Source organism: Equus asinus, chromosome 15 (genome assembly GCF_041296235.1).
Source record: "Equus asinus isolate D_3611 breed Donkey chromosome 15, EquAss-T2T_v2, whole genome shotgun sequence".
NCBI lineage: Eukaryota > Metazoa > Chordata > Mammalia > Perissodactyla > Equidae > Equus > Equus asinus.
The window spans coordinates 25,077,945-25,095,850 of NC_091804.1; the positions used below are offsets into that span (position 1 = coordinate 25,077,945).

Sequence of the window (17,906 nt, forward strand, 5' to 3'; positions counted from 1 at the left end):
CTGGGGCTCCCCATGCCTGATAAAGTGGCTGAAAGGATGATAGCAGCCACACACAGCTGAGCATAACAACCAGCAAGCTATGGGGACAGCCTAGCCTCCTTGGGTACCTGCAGCAAGAGCAACACTGCCATAAAATAAGGACACGTAAACCACAAAGGGAAAAACCCTGGAACATCGGGAACTGGTGATTAAAGGAAAGCACACTACTGGACCTCATAGGGAATCTTGTACACAAGGCCACGTCTCCAAACTGGGAGATGTAGCTGATGTAACTAATACATAGATATAAGCACAGAGAAGGAGGAAAATGAGGAGACAAAGGAATATGTTCCAAGTAAAGGAACAGAACAAAACCCCAGAAAAAGAACTAAATTGAACAGAAATAAACAATCTACCTGACAAAGAGTTCAAAAAAATAGTCATAAAGATGCTCATTGGTCTCAGGAGAAGAATGGATGAACTCAGTGAGAACTTCAACAAAGAAGTGGAAAATACAAAAAAGAACAAATCAGAAATTAAGAATACAATACTGGAAATGAAAAATTCTCTACAGGGTCTCAATAGCAAAGTATATGATATGAAGAATGGATTAGCAAGCTGGATGAAAGACTAGAGGAAATAACCCAGCCTGAACAAACAAAAGAAAAAAGAATTTAAAAGAATGAAGACAGTATAAGAGACAACTGGGACAACATCAAGAACAGTAATATCTGTGTTATAGGAGTCCCAGTGAGAAGAGAGAGAAAAAAGGGCAGAGAATCTATTTGAAGAAATAATGGCTGAAAACTTTTCTAACCTAAGGAAGGAAGCAGACATCCAGGTACAGGAATCACAGACAGCACAAAACAAGATAAATCCAAAGAGGCCCACACCAAGACACATTATAATTAAAATGTATACTATTAAAGATACAGAGAGAATTTTAAAAGTCACAAGAGAAAGACAACAAGTTACATACAAAGGAAACTCCATACTTCTATCAGCTGGCTTCTCAGCAGAAAACTTACAGGCTACAAAGGAGCAGCACGGTATATTTAAAATGCTGAAAGGAAAACACCTACGGCCAAGAATACTCTCCCTAGCAAGGTTATCATTCAGAATAGAAGGAGAGATAAAGACTTCCCCAAACAAGCAAAAGCAAATAATTTAACTCCGAGAAACCAGCTTTACAAGAAATGCAAAAGGGACTTATTTAAGTGAGAAAGAGAAGAACACAAATAAGAATAAGAAAATTATCAAAAAAGAAGACAATAAAATCACCAGCAAAGGCAACTATATGGTAAATGTAGCAGATAACCACCTATGAAGATAATACGAAGGTCAAAATACAACAGTACAAAAGTTATCTATTTCCATGACAAGAGGGTAATGGATACACATACATACAAAAAGAGGTTAGATAAAGGGGTGGAGTAAAAGAGTAGAGCTTTTAGCAAATGTCAAACTAAAGAGATCATCAACTTAATATAAACTGATATATACATAGGTTATTATCTATGAACCTCATGGCAATCACAAACCAGAAACCTATAACAAATATAGAAAAAATTAAGAGAAAGGAACCCAAACATAATACTAAACAAAGCCATCAAACCACAAGGGAAGAAGAAAGGGACGGAGAAGAACTACTAAAACACCCATAAAAATAACAAAATGGCAATAAGTACATTCTTATCAATAGATACAATAAATGTCAATGAGCTAAATGCTACAATCAAAGACATAGGGTGGCTGATTGGATAAAAAAACAAGACCTATATATATGCTGCACACAAGAGACACACTTCAGACCTAAAGACACTCACAAACTGAAAGTGAGGGATGGAAAAAGATACTCCATGCAAATTGCAATGAAAAGAAAGCTGGGGTAGCAATACTTATCTCAGACAAAAGAGACTTTAAAACAAAAACTGTAACAAGATACAAAGAAGGGCACTACATGATAATAAGGGGAACAATCCAACAAGAAGATACAGTACTTGTAAATATCTATGCACCTAATATAGGAGGACCTAAATATAAAAGTGATTATTAACAGACCTAAAAGGAGAAATAGACAGCAACACAATAATAATAGGAGACTTTAACACTCCACTTTCACCAATGGATAGATCATCCAAACAGTAAATCAATAAGGAAATATTGGCCTTCAATAATAAATTAGACCAGCTGGACGTAGTAGATATATACCAAACATTGCATCCAACAACCTCAGAATACACATTTTTTTCAAGAGGACATGGAACATTCTCCAGGATAGATGGCATATGAGGCCACAAAAAAGTCTCTATAAATTTAAGAACATTGAAATAAACCAAGCATATTTTCTGACTACAATGGTATGAAACTAGAAGTCAACTATAAGAAGAAAATTGGAAAAACCACAAATATGTGGAGATCAAACAAAATGCTACTAAACAACGATTGGGTCAATGGATAAATCAACGGAGAAATTAAAAAAATACCTGGAGACAAAGGAAAATGAAAATACAACATGCCAAAATTTATGGAACATAGCAAAAGTGATTCTAAGAGTAAAGTTTGTAGCAATATAGGCCTACCTCAACAAACAAGAAAAATCTCAAATAAACAATCTAACAGTGCACCCAATGGAACTGGAAAAAGAGGAACAAACAGGGCCCAAAATCAGTAGAAAGAAGGATATAATGAAAAGAGCAAAAATAATTGAAATAGAGTCTAAAAAAATAGAAAAAAGCCTTAGCCAGATTCACAAAGAAAAGAAGAGAGAAAGCTCAAATAAATCGAATTAGAAATAAAAGAGGAGAAATTACAATGGATACCATAGAAATACAAAAGATTCTAATAGAATACTATGAAAAGTATACGCCAACAAATTGGACAATCTAAAATAAATGGATACGTTCTTGGACTCTTACAACCTCTCGAAGCTGAATCAAGAATAGATAGGGGCTGGCCCTGTGGTCGAGTGGTTAAGTGCACACGCTCCGCTGTGGTGGCCAAGGGTTTCACTGGTTCAGATCCTGGGTGTGGGCATGGCACCGCTCACCAAGCCATGCTGAGGTGGTATCCCACATGCCACAACTAGAAGGACCCACAATTAAGAATATACAACCATGTACCAGGCAGCTTTGGGGAGAAAAAGGAAAAAAATTAAAATCTTTAAAAAAAGAAAAAAAAGAAATAGGTAATCTGAATAGACTAATCACAAGTAATGAGAAAGAAACAGTAATCAAAAACCTCTCTCCCAGAAAAGTCCAGGGCCAGACGGCTTCCCTGGAGAATTCTACCAAACATTCAGAGAAGATTTAATACCTATCCTTCTCAAACTGTTCCACAAAATTGAGGAAGACAGAACACTTCCTAAAACATTCTATGAGGCCAACATCACTTTCATGCTAAAGCCTGACAAAGATAACACAAAAAAGGAAAACTACAGGTCAATATTGCTGATGAACATAGATGCAAAAGTCCTTAACAAAATACTGGCAACCCCAATACAGTAATACATCAAAAAGATCATACACCATGATCAAGTGGGATTTATACCAGGGACACAGGGATGGTTCAACATCTGCAAACCATTCAATGTGATACAACACATTAACAAAATGTGGACTAAAACTCACATGATCATCTCAATAGACACAGAGAAATCATTTGACAAGATCCAACATCCATTTGTGATAAAAAACCTTAACAAAATGGGGATAGAAGGAGAGTATCTCAACATAATAAAGGCCATATGTGACAAACCCACAGCCAATATTGTACTCAATGGGGTAAAACTGAACACCATGCCCCCGAGAACAGGACCAAGACAAGGGTGCCCACTCTCACCACTCTTATTCACCATAGTAGTGGAGGTTTTGGCCAGAGCAATTAGGCAAGAAAAGGAATAAAAGGAATCCAAATAAGAAATGAAGAAGTGAAACTCTTGCTGTTTGCAGACAGCATGATTTTATATATAGAAAATCCTAAAGAATCCATTGGAAAACTATTAGAAATAATCAGTAACTACAGTAAAGTTGCAGGGTACAAATCAACTCACAAAAATAAGTAGCATTTCTGTACTCTAATAATGAATGAACAGAAAGAGAACTCAAGAATACAATCCCATTTACCATAGCAACAAAAAGAATAAAATATCTGGGAATAAATTTAACCAGGGAAGTGAAAGCCCTATGCAATGAAAACTGTAAGACATTACTGAAAGAAATCTATGATGACATAAAGAAGTGGAAAGATATTCAATGCACATAGATTGGAAGAATAAACATAGTTAAAATGTCCATACTACCTGAAGCAATCTACAGATTCAATGCAATTCCAATCAGAATCCCCATGACATTCTCCATGGAAACAGAATAAAGAATCTTAAAATTCATGTGGGCAACAAAAGACCCTGCATAGCTAAAGCAATCCTGAGGAAAAAGAACAAAGCTGGAGGCAACACAATCCCTGACTTCAAAATGTGCTACAAAGCTATAGCAATCAAAACAGCATGATACTGGTACAAAAACAGGCAGACAGATCAATGGAACAGAATTGAAAGCCCAGAAATAAAAACACACATCTACGGAAGCTAATCTTTGACAAAGGTGCTAAGAACATACGATGGAGAAAGGAAAGTCTCTTCAATAAATGGTGTTGGGAATGGCTGGCCTGGTGGCACAGTGGTTAACTTCACACGTTCTGCTTCTGCGGCCCAGGGTTCGCCAGTTTGGATCCTGGGTGCAGACCTAAGCACTGCTTGGCAAGCCATGCTGTGGTAGGTATGCCACGTATAAAGTAGAGGAAGATGGGCATGGATGTTAATTTAAGACCGGTCTTCCTCACCAAAAAAGAGGAGGATTGGCAGCAGATGTTAGCTCAGGTCCAATCTCCCTCAAAAAAAAATGGTGTTGGGAAAACTGGATGGCCACACACAAAAGAACGATAGTAGACCACTGTCTTTCAGCATACACAATAATAAACTCAAAATGTATCAAAGACTTGAAGGTAAGACCTGAAACCATAAACCTTCTAGAAGAAAATATGGATAGTACACTCTTTGACTTCGGTCTTAAAAGGATCTTTTCAAATACCGTGTCTTCTCAGACAAGGGAAACAAAAGTAAAAATAAACAAGTGGGACTTCGTCAGACTAAAGAGCTTCTGCAAGGCAAAAGAAACCAGGATAAAAACAAAAAGACAGCCCACCAACTGGGAGAACATATTTGCAAATCATATATCTCACAAGGGGTTAATCTCAATAATACATAAAGAACTCACACAACTCAACAACAAAAAAACAAACAACCAGATCAAAAAATGGGCAGAGGATATGGACAGACGTTTCTCCAAAGAAGATACACGGATGGCCAATAGGCACATGAAAAGATGTTCAACATCACTAATCATCGGGGAAATGCAAGTAAAAACTACACTAAGATATTACCTAATACCCGTTAAAATGGTTACAATCACCAAACAAAAAATAACAAATGTTGGAGAGGCTGTGGAGCAAAGGGAACCCTCATACACTGCTGGTGGGAATTCAAACTGGTGCAACTACAACGGAAAAAAGTATGGAGAGTTCTCAAAAAAATTAACAGTAGAAATATCATATGACCCAGCTATCCCAATACTGGGTATTTATCCAAAGAGTTTGAAACAAACAATTCAAAGAGACTTATGCACCCCTGTGTTCATTGCAGCCTTATTCACAATAACTAAGACATTGAAGCAACCCAAGCACTCACTGACCGAGGATTGGATAAATGAGATGTGGTATATATAAATACAATGGAATACTACTCAGCCATAAAAAAAAGACAAAATCGTCCCATTTGCAAAAACACGGGTGGAGCTTGAGGGTATTATTTTAAGTGAAACAAGCCAGGCAGAGAAAGACAAACACCATATGAACTCACTCATATGTGGAAGATAAACACACGGACAAAGAGAACAGTTCAGTGGTTACCGGGGGATGGGGGTTGCGGAGTGGGCAAAAAGGGTGAAGGGGAGCACTTATATGGGGACAGGCAAATAATAATGTATGACTGAAATGTCACAATATTGTAAATTATTATGGCTTCAATTAAAAAGAAAAGTTCCAGTAAATCAGATGTGAAAGAGCCTATATGATCAATTGCTATTCTTGCTGTACTTATGTAAATAATTGGGCCAAGTTTACTGAAATTAGACATTTTACAAACCAATGAGTCTTAATTTGCTATCTTAGCTAAAAATGAGGGTGATTTTAGAGAGAAAAGTGACGTTTCAGTAGAAAATATAGTACACATTCATGGATATTAGGTTCTCATTCCGATAATTATCTGTAAGGCTTTTATTTTCTATCCGTAAACTGGACCAGATCCTGAATTCTTCTATTGTCCTAACATAATTGGTTATAAATCTCCCAACGAATATTTTTAATTTTTTCATCACTTCTACTTGAAATCATTGAGAACTGAAGCTGCCCTTTTTCCTGAAGCCCTGCAAACTGAAGCTGGAAAGCTGGATATAAACTTAAGAGACATTCATGTCTGTTGCTGTTTAAGCCACTCAGAAAGATACCTGAACACCTGATGACATCGTGAGAGACACTTCAAACTCCAAAACATGCTTCAACTCTGACATCAAGAAACCATTTGACTGGCTTCCCCCTGGGCTCAGAAACTGGTTTCTAATTTGCTACCACTATTCATCTTGTTTTTCTTTTTGTTTCTCTAGAAATGCTTCTTATTAAGTACCTAGTTACTTGCTTACACAATATAGGCCTAACTTGGGAGCCCACCTGCATCGCCATCTTACTAAGAGACTGGAGCAACCCACGGCCCTCATCAGCAGAATCTCTCTCAAGATTGAGGAACAAACAACAAAAGGGGGGAACTGGAGTCTCAGATGGGGCCACACAAAGGGCATGATCTGCTCACCACAAGCCAAAAGCCAATTGTCAAGAGGCAAGATGGTGCCAGAGAAAGGGCAATAATTCAAATAGGCTCGCCATAACAGTCATCTGGAGATTTTTTAAAAGTTCTATGGATTCACAGAGGAGGAAGAGGTGTTCTCAGGGGAAAGGAAGAAGGCAGGTCAGTCACAATGACCAACAATTTAGAGCCACACCTGCCTCAAATGTAACATAGTGAGGAGGAGGAAATATGCTTGAGCATGGTACCAGATCGATGCAATGTTGACATATTGGAAGCCATATTGTAGAAAACAAATCATACTGCAACTTTGAATGACCTCTGCCTAACAAATCCAGCTGGGTATGCACCCTCTAAGGGATCTACCTACCTGCTCTGCAGATTTTATGATGTCTGCTTGTGTGTGTACTTCCAAGCAGCAATAAGATGATAATTCTGTTCTTTTGAGTTCCTTAGGAATGTGATAGTCCCCAGACAGAGAGTCTATGCTGACAGCCATCATCAAATGACAACTGAAAGATCGAGGGTCAACATTCCTGACCCCTCTCCCCTATAACCCACTGGCCTATATAACTGCTTCAAGATTCTGTGCTACTGGTCTGGGTGAAAACCCTCTTAAGATGGTTCTTTAGGACAGTAGTCCCCACAGCTTCTGATCCGCTAGCTTATCACTTAAGAAAATGTAGAATACGAGAGGAAATGCCACTGGACAAGGCAGGCTCACAGAGCCTTGGATGAAGGACAATGGCTGTGAGCAGATTTATCCAGAAACACAACAGAGCCCAAAGAGCCAGAGAGCCTGGGTTCACATCATGGCTCCTCACTTACTAGTTGTGTGTCCTGGGCAAGTGACTCCATCTCTCTGTCTCAGACTTTGCATCTGTGAAATGGGGCAATGATAATACAACTCTCAAGGGTTCTTGGGAGGATTAATCAAATTCATCTCAAAGAATGCCTGGAGTAAACCCTGGCACAGAGTTGGGGCTCAATACAACTCTGCTGTATTGCTCCTGTGTCTTCTTGCAACTCCTGTTGGGGGTATGGGATCATGCTGGGGAGCCGAGTTGGGGGCGGGATGGGGAGTTGATGGAGGATGAGTACCAGCTTCTCTGATCTCACTCCTGTGGGTGTGTCTGATTCCTGCTCCAGCCCCACTCTGCCGCAGCTTGGTGAATTTAGGAATTTACTCAACTTCACCGTGCCTCTGTAAAGGGAGGCCAAGAATAACAGTACGTACCTCAAAGGGCTGTGTGGAGGATTAAATAAGTGATTACAAGTAAAGCTGCAGTCACATGTGAGACTTTGAACCACAACTTCCCCTGAGCCTTCCTGAATTTCTGACTCACAGACATCATGGAACATCAGGAAATGAGTATTGTTTAAGTGACTCAAACTTGGGATGATATTTTATACAGAAATAGTAACTAGAACATATATAGGAGAGGATCCCTGCAGAATATTCTGTGACAGAGAGCAAAGGCAAGACTGAATGTGTGCCATTGTCCATCCCAAGTGAATGAAAATTGCTTCTGGACTCGTTATCTGATGCTTATTGAAAAGAACACATTTTCCAGACCGGTAGCTACACACCAGGGCCTGAAATCAAGTGTTCTAGTAAACCTAGAACCACACACCCTCATACCACAACTATGAGGGTGCTTAGTTAAACTTCTGGTAGTCCATCACCATCTGGTGTTGCAGATTGAAGAGTTGAAATAGATGGAATAAGCATCCTCCATTCTTTCTTTCCTATCAAATGAAACTAAAAGCTGGGACACAGTGACTGAGGGAGCTCTCTGAGGATCCTGAAAAAATAATGGTGGCACGTGGATGGAGAAAGAATGAATGATCCATAGGTGAATTTCCTGGGCTTTTATCTTTCCCATGTCTTTCAGCCTGGACTCAAAGAGAACATAATTAATAGAACTATGCACAGGTATGAACACAAAGAGCTCCAAAAGAAGTCTTGTCTTTCTGATCCAAAAAGTAGGAATGAAGGATGCCCACAAGTAAAGACAGTGGAAGAAATCTCCTTTGAAAAATACAGCCCACAGGAGGTAGGTTGGAACTTGAATCTAACTGGATTAGCCTGACTCTACCTGAGTCAATTCCATGCTAAAACAAACACCCACCCCCCTCAAAGTTCTCCATAGGCTTAAACAAGACCCAGAGTCTCACAACATAATATTAAAAATGTCTAGTATACAGTCCAAAGTTACTTGAAATATAATTAACAATGAAAGACTGACACATTCTCATGTGAAAAGACAATCCATAGGTACTAACTCTGAGATGATCTAGATATTGAAATTAATAGATCATGACTTTAAAGCAGCTATTAACACCCTGATGCAAGAATTAAGTACTAACACTTTTGCAAAAAATGGAAAGCTATAAGTCTCAGAAGAGAAATGGAAACTTAAAAAAGAACTAAGTGGGAATTTTATAAGGTAAAAATAAAAAATTCCCTGGATAGTCTCAACAACATAATGGAGATGGAAGAGGAAGTGGTCAATTAACTTCAAGATAAGTTGATAGAAGTGATCCAATCTGAATAAGAGGGAGAAAAAAAGGCTGAAAGAAATAAACAGAGCCTAAGAGTCTGTGGGACTATAACAAAAGGTCTACATTCATATCATCAGTGTCCCAAAACGAGAGGAAGAAAAGAGTAGTACAGAAAATAAATTTGAAGAAATAATGGTAACTACCTCCAAAGAGTCTCACTTTCAGGATGGCAGCATGAGGGGTTCTGGGGGCCCATTCAACAGTGAAACAAACATAACTGGTGAAAACTATAAAAAACCCAGACTTTCAATTTCAGCTTTGACACGTAAAGAGCTTGGAAGCTGTCACTACTATTCTCACAGCAAGAAAAGAACTCAACAAACTTAAAATCAACCACTCTCTCAGGTCCATCAGAGAATTGAGGTCCTAGGGCAAGCTGCCATGCAGAAATCTGGAGAGATAGGTGAACACATAGAATTACAGGCAAGATCAGCTTACCTGAAGGTGAGGCTGCTGAAGCCAGTAACTGAGAGGGGCACTTCAAGGTCATTATGACAAATTGCTGAAAACTGAATGTGGACTAGCTCGAGAGTTAAAAACTCCTGGGGACCCAGTCTTAAGGTCTGTCCACCATTTTCACAAAAAACCTTGGGGAAAAGGCTTTTCATACTGACTGGGTGAGCTCCGAGTCTTGTCAAGTAAACACAGCCTTGTGAATAGGGTCTTCCAGGGAACTAACAGGCAGGTCAAATAATGGCAATTCTCTGGGATTAGGGCTTTGAAGTTCTTCAAATCCCCTTCTGCTTTCATCCAGTGGCTGCCAGGCTACTGATTTTCACCAAGAATGTGGGCTTTTGGTTTTCAAGTCTACTGTGGAGCTGGAGAGTGGGAGATGGCACTAGGGTAAGCTAAAATGCCACGAAGGTCATTGTCCTCACCAAGATTCACCAATTTTTATTGAATAAACACCCCTCATATCGCTGCAAGCCTTTGGTTAATTTTGAGAGTTCTGAAAAAACTGGTTCTGACCTTTTTTTTCTTTTAGGCATGTTGCTCACTGCTTTTATGTAAGAGAGAATTTCCGAGGTCTTTAATGTGCTATTGTCACCGATATCCTGCTAGAGAGTTTTTAAAATGTGAAAATATTGTCACTATTTAAGAGTCATAAATGTGTTCTCATCAACCTGGCCCCCTGCCAGACTCTTTTGTATCCAGGGGAGTCTTAGACTAGTTAGTTAGGAATTGAAGTTGTTAGGGGAGGGTAAGACCCATCTGTGGGATATAGGAAGAAGCCCAGGGAACAGTGGGAAAGTAGTATCCAGAGGTCGGCAGTGGCTGTTTGTCCAGGCAGGAATACAGTTTGGTGCCACAGTCACAGGGCAGCAGGACTGTGCTGACAGTCCAAGGTGTATGTGCCTGTCCTTATCAAATTTGCTTCTAGGGACCTCAGGCAAGACGGCCTCTCAGTCCTGACCTAATACCTGCTGAGAAAGGACATGAAGGTAACTAATCCCTGGATTCTCCCTAAGCCCAATCAATCCTGATTGCTAGTTTCCAGTCTGGACATCTCTTCTCTACTTCAGGTCACTGCTGAGGTGACATTCACAATGATCATTTAGCTGCTTATGGGATTTAGCTACTCATCCTCAGTTCAAAGGTCTTATGCTTCTGTGGGCCTGGATGGTGCTTCCTCCTGTAAATCCTCACCAGAAGACACAAGCTGGTTTCCTACGATAAGCCTTCCTTCAGTTCTGAACTATGGGACTGTCTTTCTACAATGCCATGGCGGTTGGTGGCAACAGTAGGTGGAGAGTGATGTTTCTGGGCATGATGACAGACGTTTGGTAGGGGTTGAAAAACACCCACCTGAATCTGCTGATGCTCATGAGGTCAATGGGGTCTTCTAAAGAGTAAAGGGCACATTTTCTGTGAACTCTGGGATGTTTCAGTCCTTGTTTTGCCTTTTTGTCACTGTGACCTTGTGCAAGTCATTCTCATACCCCAAGGCCTCAGTCTCCTCATCTGTGGAGAGAGAGGGTTGGGCTGGTCCTCTGAGGACCTCAAACAATGACAGTGTATTTATTTTTCCTTCGAGGGGACAACCTTCCCTAGCCTGAGCAGCCCTGTTCTTCTTCTTTCTTGCATCCAATTTTTCTTGAATCTTATCTGCATTCACAGGCTCAACTTCCTTACATCCCTTCCTCTTCTCAATTCCTTAAAATAAGACTTCTTCCTCCAAAAATATGACTCTCATCCAAGGCATCGATAATCTTTTTATTTATAACGACAGTGACCCTTGTCTATGCCTGTCTTTCTCAAGCCTTTAGCAATGAAAACTTTGGACTACTTTGTCCTTCCTCCTACACTTCCTCATTGTCATCTTTATCATCCTCTTGCTGAGAAGAGAAAAGAGTTCATTACAACTCGATGCAAGTAAGCAAAAGCACAGTATTAAATGACTTGTGTGTCTGTCAGCTTCCTGGATGCCTTCCTCGGGGTCTCCAAGGCAATTACATGCAGAATGGCCACAGCTAAAGGTGTAACCTTTCTGCAGCAATCATTTCATCCTTCTACTTTCCCTGTTACCATTGGCATCCCCAACCTGAGACATGGATAGGAGCCTCACCTGCTCCCTCACCCTTCCAGGTTTACCTCCTGAACATCTCTCAAATCTGGCATTTTCACTTCATCTGTAGTAACCGTGTGTCATCATCTCTACCTGGAATGTTACATCTACCCCCATCCCCCAGTCCACTCTTCCTAAGGACAGTGGAGCAGTCGGTCTGAAATCCACACTCATCTGCACGCTTAAGTCCTTTAAGATCTCCAGTGTAACGTCCAAACTCTGTTCTATGGCTCAAACCACACAGACCAGGGCTCTTTCTATCCCATGAGCCCTCAAGTGATGGTTAAGAATAACAAGGCTCCCCGTGCAGTGGAAGAGCAATTTATTTGATGAGGAACATGGAGTATAACACATGCCTAGTGAGAAAGGAGGGGGAGCAGTTTCCTCAGAGAGAATGCTGCTCTGGTCTGCAAACAGCAGCCATGTCATTGTCCAGAACATGGGACAGCCTTTTGTGAGCCCTCATAAGCTGGGCGTGGAGTTGGTTGAAGAGCAGGAAATGGTTCTGTTGGGAGAAGACCCAGATCAGAATGGAGACTCAAGGTCACTGACTCTTCTTGGTATTGGCCCATCATCAAACCCATCCTCCAGAGGGAGTCTCATCCTCCAAGGCAGTCTCAGCACCAGAGGGAGGGGAGGAGGCTAAGACCCTCAGGATAGGGGTCTTGTTTCAGCCACAAGGGTAGCCCAGGCCTGGGGTCAGCGTACTCCTTGTGCATATATTGTGTATACATGAGTGAGTGTATGTCTGTGTATCCATGTGTAGTTGTGTGTGGCAAGGTGCGAATGTGTGCACATGAGTGTGAGTGTGCTGGTTTGAGAGTGTGCCTCTATATGTCTGTCTGAGTGACCACATGTTTGTCTGGGCATGTGCCTGTGTGTGTCTGTGTGTACCCATGACCGTGTGTGTTTTTGGTTCGTTGCTATGATTCAGTGCTGCCTGTGTCTCTCCATTGCTGTCAGCATTTCTGTGGATGTCTCTGTGCATCTCTGTATGGGTCAATGTGGCTCTTTGTCTCTCTTTTTGGAAGCCACTCTCACAAACTCTCTTCCACTCCCTACCAGGAGCCAGCTCCAAAATCCTGGGGATTTGGGAGAAGCACTCACCAGCTCAGCAGAGGCCAGTTCCTTCCTGGAAGGCCTAGACTTTAATGGCAAATTCCAGTCTGTAGACCATCGTGTCTGGAAAATGAAAAAAAACAACCACCACCACAGACAAGAGTGATGATCTCAGTGTGAAGGAGTCCAGTGATAACTCACATTCTCCTGAGGCCTGAGGCCAGGAAACGGGAACTCTGGAGATCCGCCCAAGCCCACACAGGGTTTGGAGGGGGCCTTGCCTCCTCCAGCAGCCAGCCCAGATGTTCCCCATGTCTGGGATGATGGGGGAGACAGGGTCTATACCTCAGCATTATCTGGATAAATCAAAGGATAAGGGAAACTCAAACTGGGGAGAGTTGAGGCTGGAGGGAGCTAGCATCCTATGGTGTGCAGGGACAGAGCTCCTCAGGGGAAAGTGCTGCTCCTCCGGAGGGGGAGTGAGGGCTTACCGACCGAAAATGGTCTCCACTATGGGGGTGTCCGAGCAGCTGAGAACCTCTTTAAGCAGAGAGCACACCTGACCCAGGGGCAGAGAGAAGAGTTAGGCAAAGTGACACTTTAGGGGGACCCAGGGAGCAGCAGCATCCCCAGGAAAGATTCTCTGGGGACATTTTCTGTCATTACTCTTATTTGATTCTCAGCAATCCCACATCCACACTGGGCAGAAGGAGAAACTGAAGGCTTGTGTGTGAAGTGCCCAATCACAAAGAGCCACTGCTCACTCTGTGACGTGACATCTGTTTCTAAATAGGGTGGGCTCCTCTAGGAGGGGTGAGATTCTGGTTACAGGAGGCACCCAAACATGAGCTGGAAGAGGGCTCATCTGTGCCTTAGAGGGCTGCACTGGGAGTTTCTTGGGGCAGGGACCAGTGCATTTCAGCTGCAGTGTGAACTAGCACAGGGCTTGGTCCAGAGCAGGCACCAACCAATGCGTTTTGAAAGATGGAAAAAAGAAACATGCACAGATGCATTAATGGAGAGATAGACTGATGGAAGGAATTTACTTATTAAGCTGAGGGACTCAGAAAAGCTCACCCCGGGGCCTCTCTCAGTCTGATAAGCTCTAAGAACCAAGGATCAGGAGCCCCCACTTCTACCCACTTACCTTGCTCTGCACCAGCCCAGGAAGGATCTTACTGAGGCTTTTCAAGAGCCTTTGAAAGGGGACAGGGACAAATCTGAAAGGGAAAAGCCATGGGGTGATGCAGAGGCCTGGGGTTGGTATGCTGAAGGCTTCAGAGGGACCACTGTGCCCAAGGCAGTGTCAGCACCAAGTAACTGAGAATGGGCCTTGTCCATCCACACCCGCATGCCAGCAAACACCAAGGGGCCTATCCAAAGGGAGTCACACCCTACACAGCAGTGCACACAGTAGGTGTGTGTAGAATAAACACATAGTTCCAGTACACAGTAGGTGCTCAATGAGACTTTGTAGAATCCATAAATGGAGGAACAGTGCATAGTATGTAGTTGTCATGAGGATTCAACAAGATGATACATGTGAAGCACAGTATATGTGTTCAGTAAGTGTGAGCCATGATGATGATGACTCCTGCATATTACGCAGGACTCAGTCTCTCTTGTGACAGTAACTGAAATCAGTAACCCAGTTATGCTCCAGAGCTATTTTACCCCTCACTGGGACAAAGCACATTCACACCGATTATCTTAGTGCATTCTGTCAACAACCCCGATGTGGCTCCATATTACAGTTATCTGGAGAAGCTGAGACTCAAGTTGGGAAGCAGTGTCCAAGTTCACACAGGAAGCCCTCCACCTCTCTCCATGCCCCTCTGGTAGGTGGAACTTGAACTCAGATTTCTTGTTGCCTAATCTAGCATAAAATTGGTCAGTCCAGCCTAACAAGGGTTAAGTGACTATTTACCGATCCATTTACCTTTTCATCTATCCCTCTACTCCCAACTATCCATCTTCCCTTCCTCCTATTCATCTTCTCACCATTCCCCCCTCCCACTCATCCATTACACCATTGTTCCATCTTTCCAACCATCCACCCATCATCCCATCCTATTGTCTCTGGGCAGGAGAAGTCAATTCTCTGGCCTCACCTATTAAGCAGGGTGATTTTCAGGCTGTCAGCAGAGTGAGTGCAGCTGTCAAGGACCGGGGGATATTCTTCTGTTCATCTTGTGCAGTTAAGAGTTCTGCAGTGATGTTTAGCTTCATACCCCCATTTCACAGACTTCCGACCAGGAGCCTGTGGACAAGACAGTCTGGTACTACATTCCAAGGCAGAGGAGGCTTTTTCTTCTTGCCAGGAATGCCAGCCTCATCTCACTCCATCTAGCCCACACCTGTACTCATCTCGTTTCCCAATAGGTGAAACCAAGTATCAAAGAGGTCAAGTTAGCTTCCCAAGTGACCCAAGGTCACTCAACATAGGAGCAAAAGAGCTGAATTTGGAGGTTCATGTCCCGTAGACTTCAACACTCCCTTTTTGGTTCCCCGTGGTCATCAGAGTCTCCTTTGGTGAGTCATCTTCCAGCCTCCCTTGGAGCCCACTCACACATTCACATTGAGGATCATGTCCAGAGGGATGGTGACATAGAAACGGCGGCCATCAGGACTCTGCACAGTGTCAAGGTCCAGCAGCCGGGGATGAGTGACCTTCACACTACCCAGGGAGAACCATAGGAGACAGAAACATTAGGTCCTCTATCCAAAAATGTAGAAACCACATTTAACCCAAATTTACCCATCCCAGAGGTGGAGCTACCCATGAGATGGAGTCTTGTAGCAAAAGCCAGATGGGTTTTGAGTCACACATCAGTCTTTCCCAACCTCTGCGCTGGGTCAGATCCTGACACACACATGGCCCTCTCCAGATCTCAAGTCTATGAGGAATTGCAGGATAGAGACTGTGTCTGGGTTATGTTGGCATCCTGTATGCCAGCTTAGAGCCTTACAAAGAAAGGGGCTACTCCACATTGGTTGACTTTGTGGATTGATGAGTGGGTGGCTGGATGGACATGTGGGTGGATGGGTGGAAAAGTAAATGGCTAGATGGAAGGAACGATGGGTGAATGGATGGATGGATGGCTAAGTGGATGAGTGGATGATGTATGGGCAACTGGCGTAAGTCTTTCATAAAGATTTATGGTTAGGAATCACTCATCCCACTATGACCTTGAATGGCAGGTTAATCAGCAATGTTTATCGTGGATATTGAGGAGCAGGAAGTCAGGGAGAATGGAGAGGGGATGGAAGTAAGCCTTTTCTCTGGGCCAGCCACTGTGCCAGGTGATTTATATTCTCTCCAGTCCCCCCAATCTTTGTTCTCTGTGGATACCGTAATCTTCCTTTTAGAGATGGAGAAACCAATCACAGAGAGACTGAGTTTCTTGCCCCAGGTCACCCAGCAAGCACATGGTGAATTTAGAAGTCGAACTCAAGGCTATCTGTTTGTCTTCAAGTCAGGAGCAAGCACTGGGTGGGAAAGAGTCTTGGAAATGGCTTTGATCCAGCCCTCTGAAGGACTCAGCCTTTTCCAGCTTCCTGGCATCAAGCTTTCCATTATTGCTCCTTGCTTGGAGAGCTCTCAGGTGTCTCATGGGAAACACTGTATTATGTTATTCCATGGACATCACATTGATGATGTAACTGAGGAGAGGCGCTTACACAGTGTTGCTTACTCCGAAGGCCGCCTGTGTTCTAAGGGATTCCATAGGTGAGGGGAACAAAATTATCATGTGTAGTGAAAAAAGCCTTGGGTCTGGACTTAAGTGAATTGGAGTTAGATCCCTGACTTTGCATCGCTCTCGTTGTGTGAGCACAAGTGCCTTTCTGTGCCTCAGTTTTTCCATCTGTAAACTGGGGATTATCAAATCGAACTTGGAGGGTTGTTGGGAGGATTACAGATGATGCTGGGAACTCAGGACACGCTTCTGGACTGGGGATGGTTATTGGTTCAAGAGGGCTGTTATTCCCTACCAGACTGTGAGAATGGTCTCAGACCGAGTCCTGAGCTCATCTTCAGACCACTCCCTCCCTCCTTCCAGGCCACTGCCTGCGGCTGTCTGATCTCCAATGGGGGTTCTCTCTTGGGGAACAAGGCCCTATTTTAGGGTTACTCACTCAATGATGTTCATGAAACGGATCACGGTAGCAATTTTCCCAAGCAGGCCCCCAAACACGGCTTTGGTAGTGACTCCTTCAGCCTTCAGGGTGTTCGAGAGTGGAAGCTTTTCAAGACTGCCCAACAGACCCTCAGATAACAAGCCATTGCTGAGAGCTGGAAATGGATATAGGGGTCCTCGCGGGTCAGATTTGACAATTCCAGATCCTTAGCCCCACTCTCTCGCTCATCCCTGCCCCCCTCCCTCCACTGGACAGCTGGACACACAGCTGAAACAGGTTTTCACAGAATCTCACTTACCAATACTCAAGCTTCCAGCAAAATCTGTGTGACTTAGGGCCGGGGAGGGAGTCACAGTCAAGGGCTGGGTCTGGTTTGGGCTCAAGGGTAGAGTTTCCAGGAGGGCTGTGGTCTGGCCCAGCAGCCCACAGAAGACGATGAGGCCCCCAATCTGAAACATCTTCTATCTTGGTATCTGAGGACAGAATGACTGGTCCAATGTGGCACAGATACCAGAGAGGAATTCATCCATCTGCCCTCACCCCAGCACACCAGGGAGAGAAGAGCAATAGCTAACACTGCACCCCATTTCCTCCGAGCCAGGCCTCAGGCTGAGCACTGCACACTCAGTCACCCATGTCATCCCAACCACACCTTTAGACGTGGGCACTCATCACTCGCATTGC

The 17,906-nt window shown here is 43.0% G+C and overlaps 1 protein-coding gene across 1 annotated transcript; it reads right to left on the reverse strand.

Moving 5' to 3' along the window:
- Positions 1-15,647: 15,647 nt before the first annotated feature.
- Positions 15,648-17,680, reverse strand: LOC139040351 (BPI fold-containing family A member 1-like). The gene is made up of 3 exons (XM_070486357.1): positions 17,521-17,680; positions 17,220-17,376; positions 15,648-15,759 (listed from the first exon to the last, which is right to left on the reverse strand). The coding sequence occupies exons 1-3, from the start codon at positions 17,678-17,680 to the stop codon at positions 15,648-15,650; spliced, it is 429 nt and encodes a 142-aa protein (XP_070342458.1).
- Positions 17,681-17,906: the final 226 nt, after the last annotated feature.

Excerpts from the sequence above, each read along its gene's own strand:
- LOC139040351 (XM_070486357.1), bottom strand. The coding sequence starts at position 17,680 with ATGTTTCAGATTGGGGGCCTCATCGTCTTCTGTGGGCTGCTGGGCCAG. Across the intron at positions 17,377-17,520 it reads TGCTGGAAGCTTGAGTATTG|CTCTCAGCAATGGCTTGTTA; the intron begins GTAAGTGAGATT and ends ATCCATTTCCAG. Across the intron at positions 15,760-17,219 it reads CGTTTCATGAACATCATTGA|TGTGAAGGTCACTCATCCCC; the intron begins GTGAGTAACCCT and ends CTCCCTGGGTAG.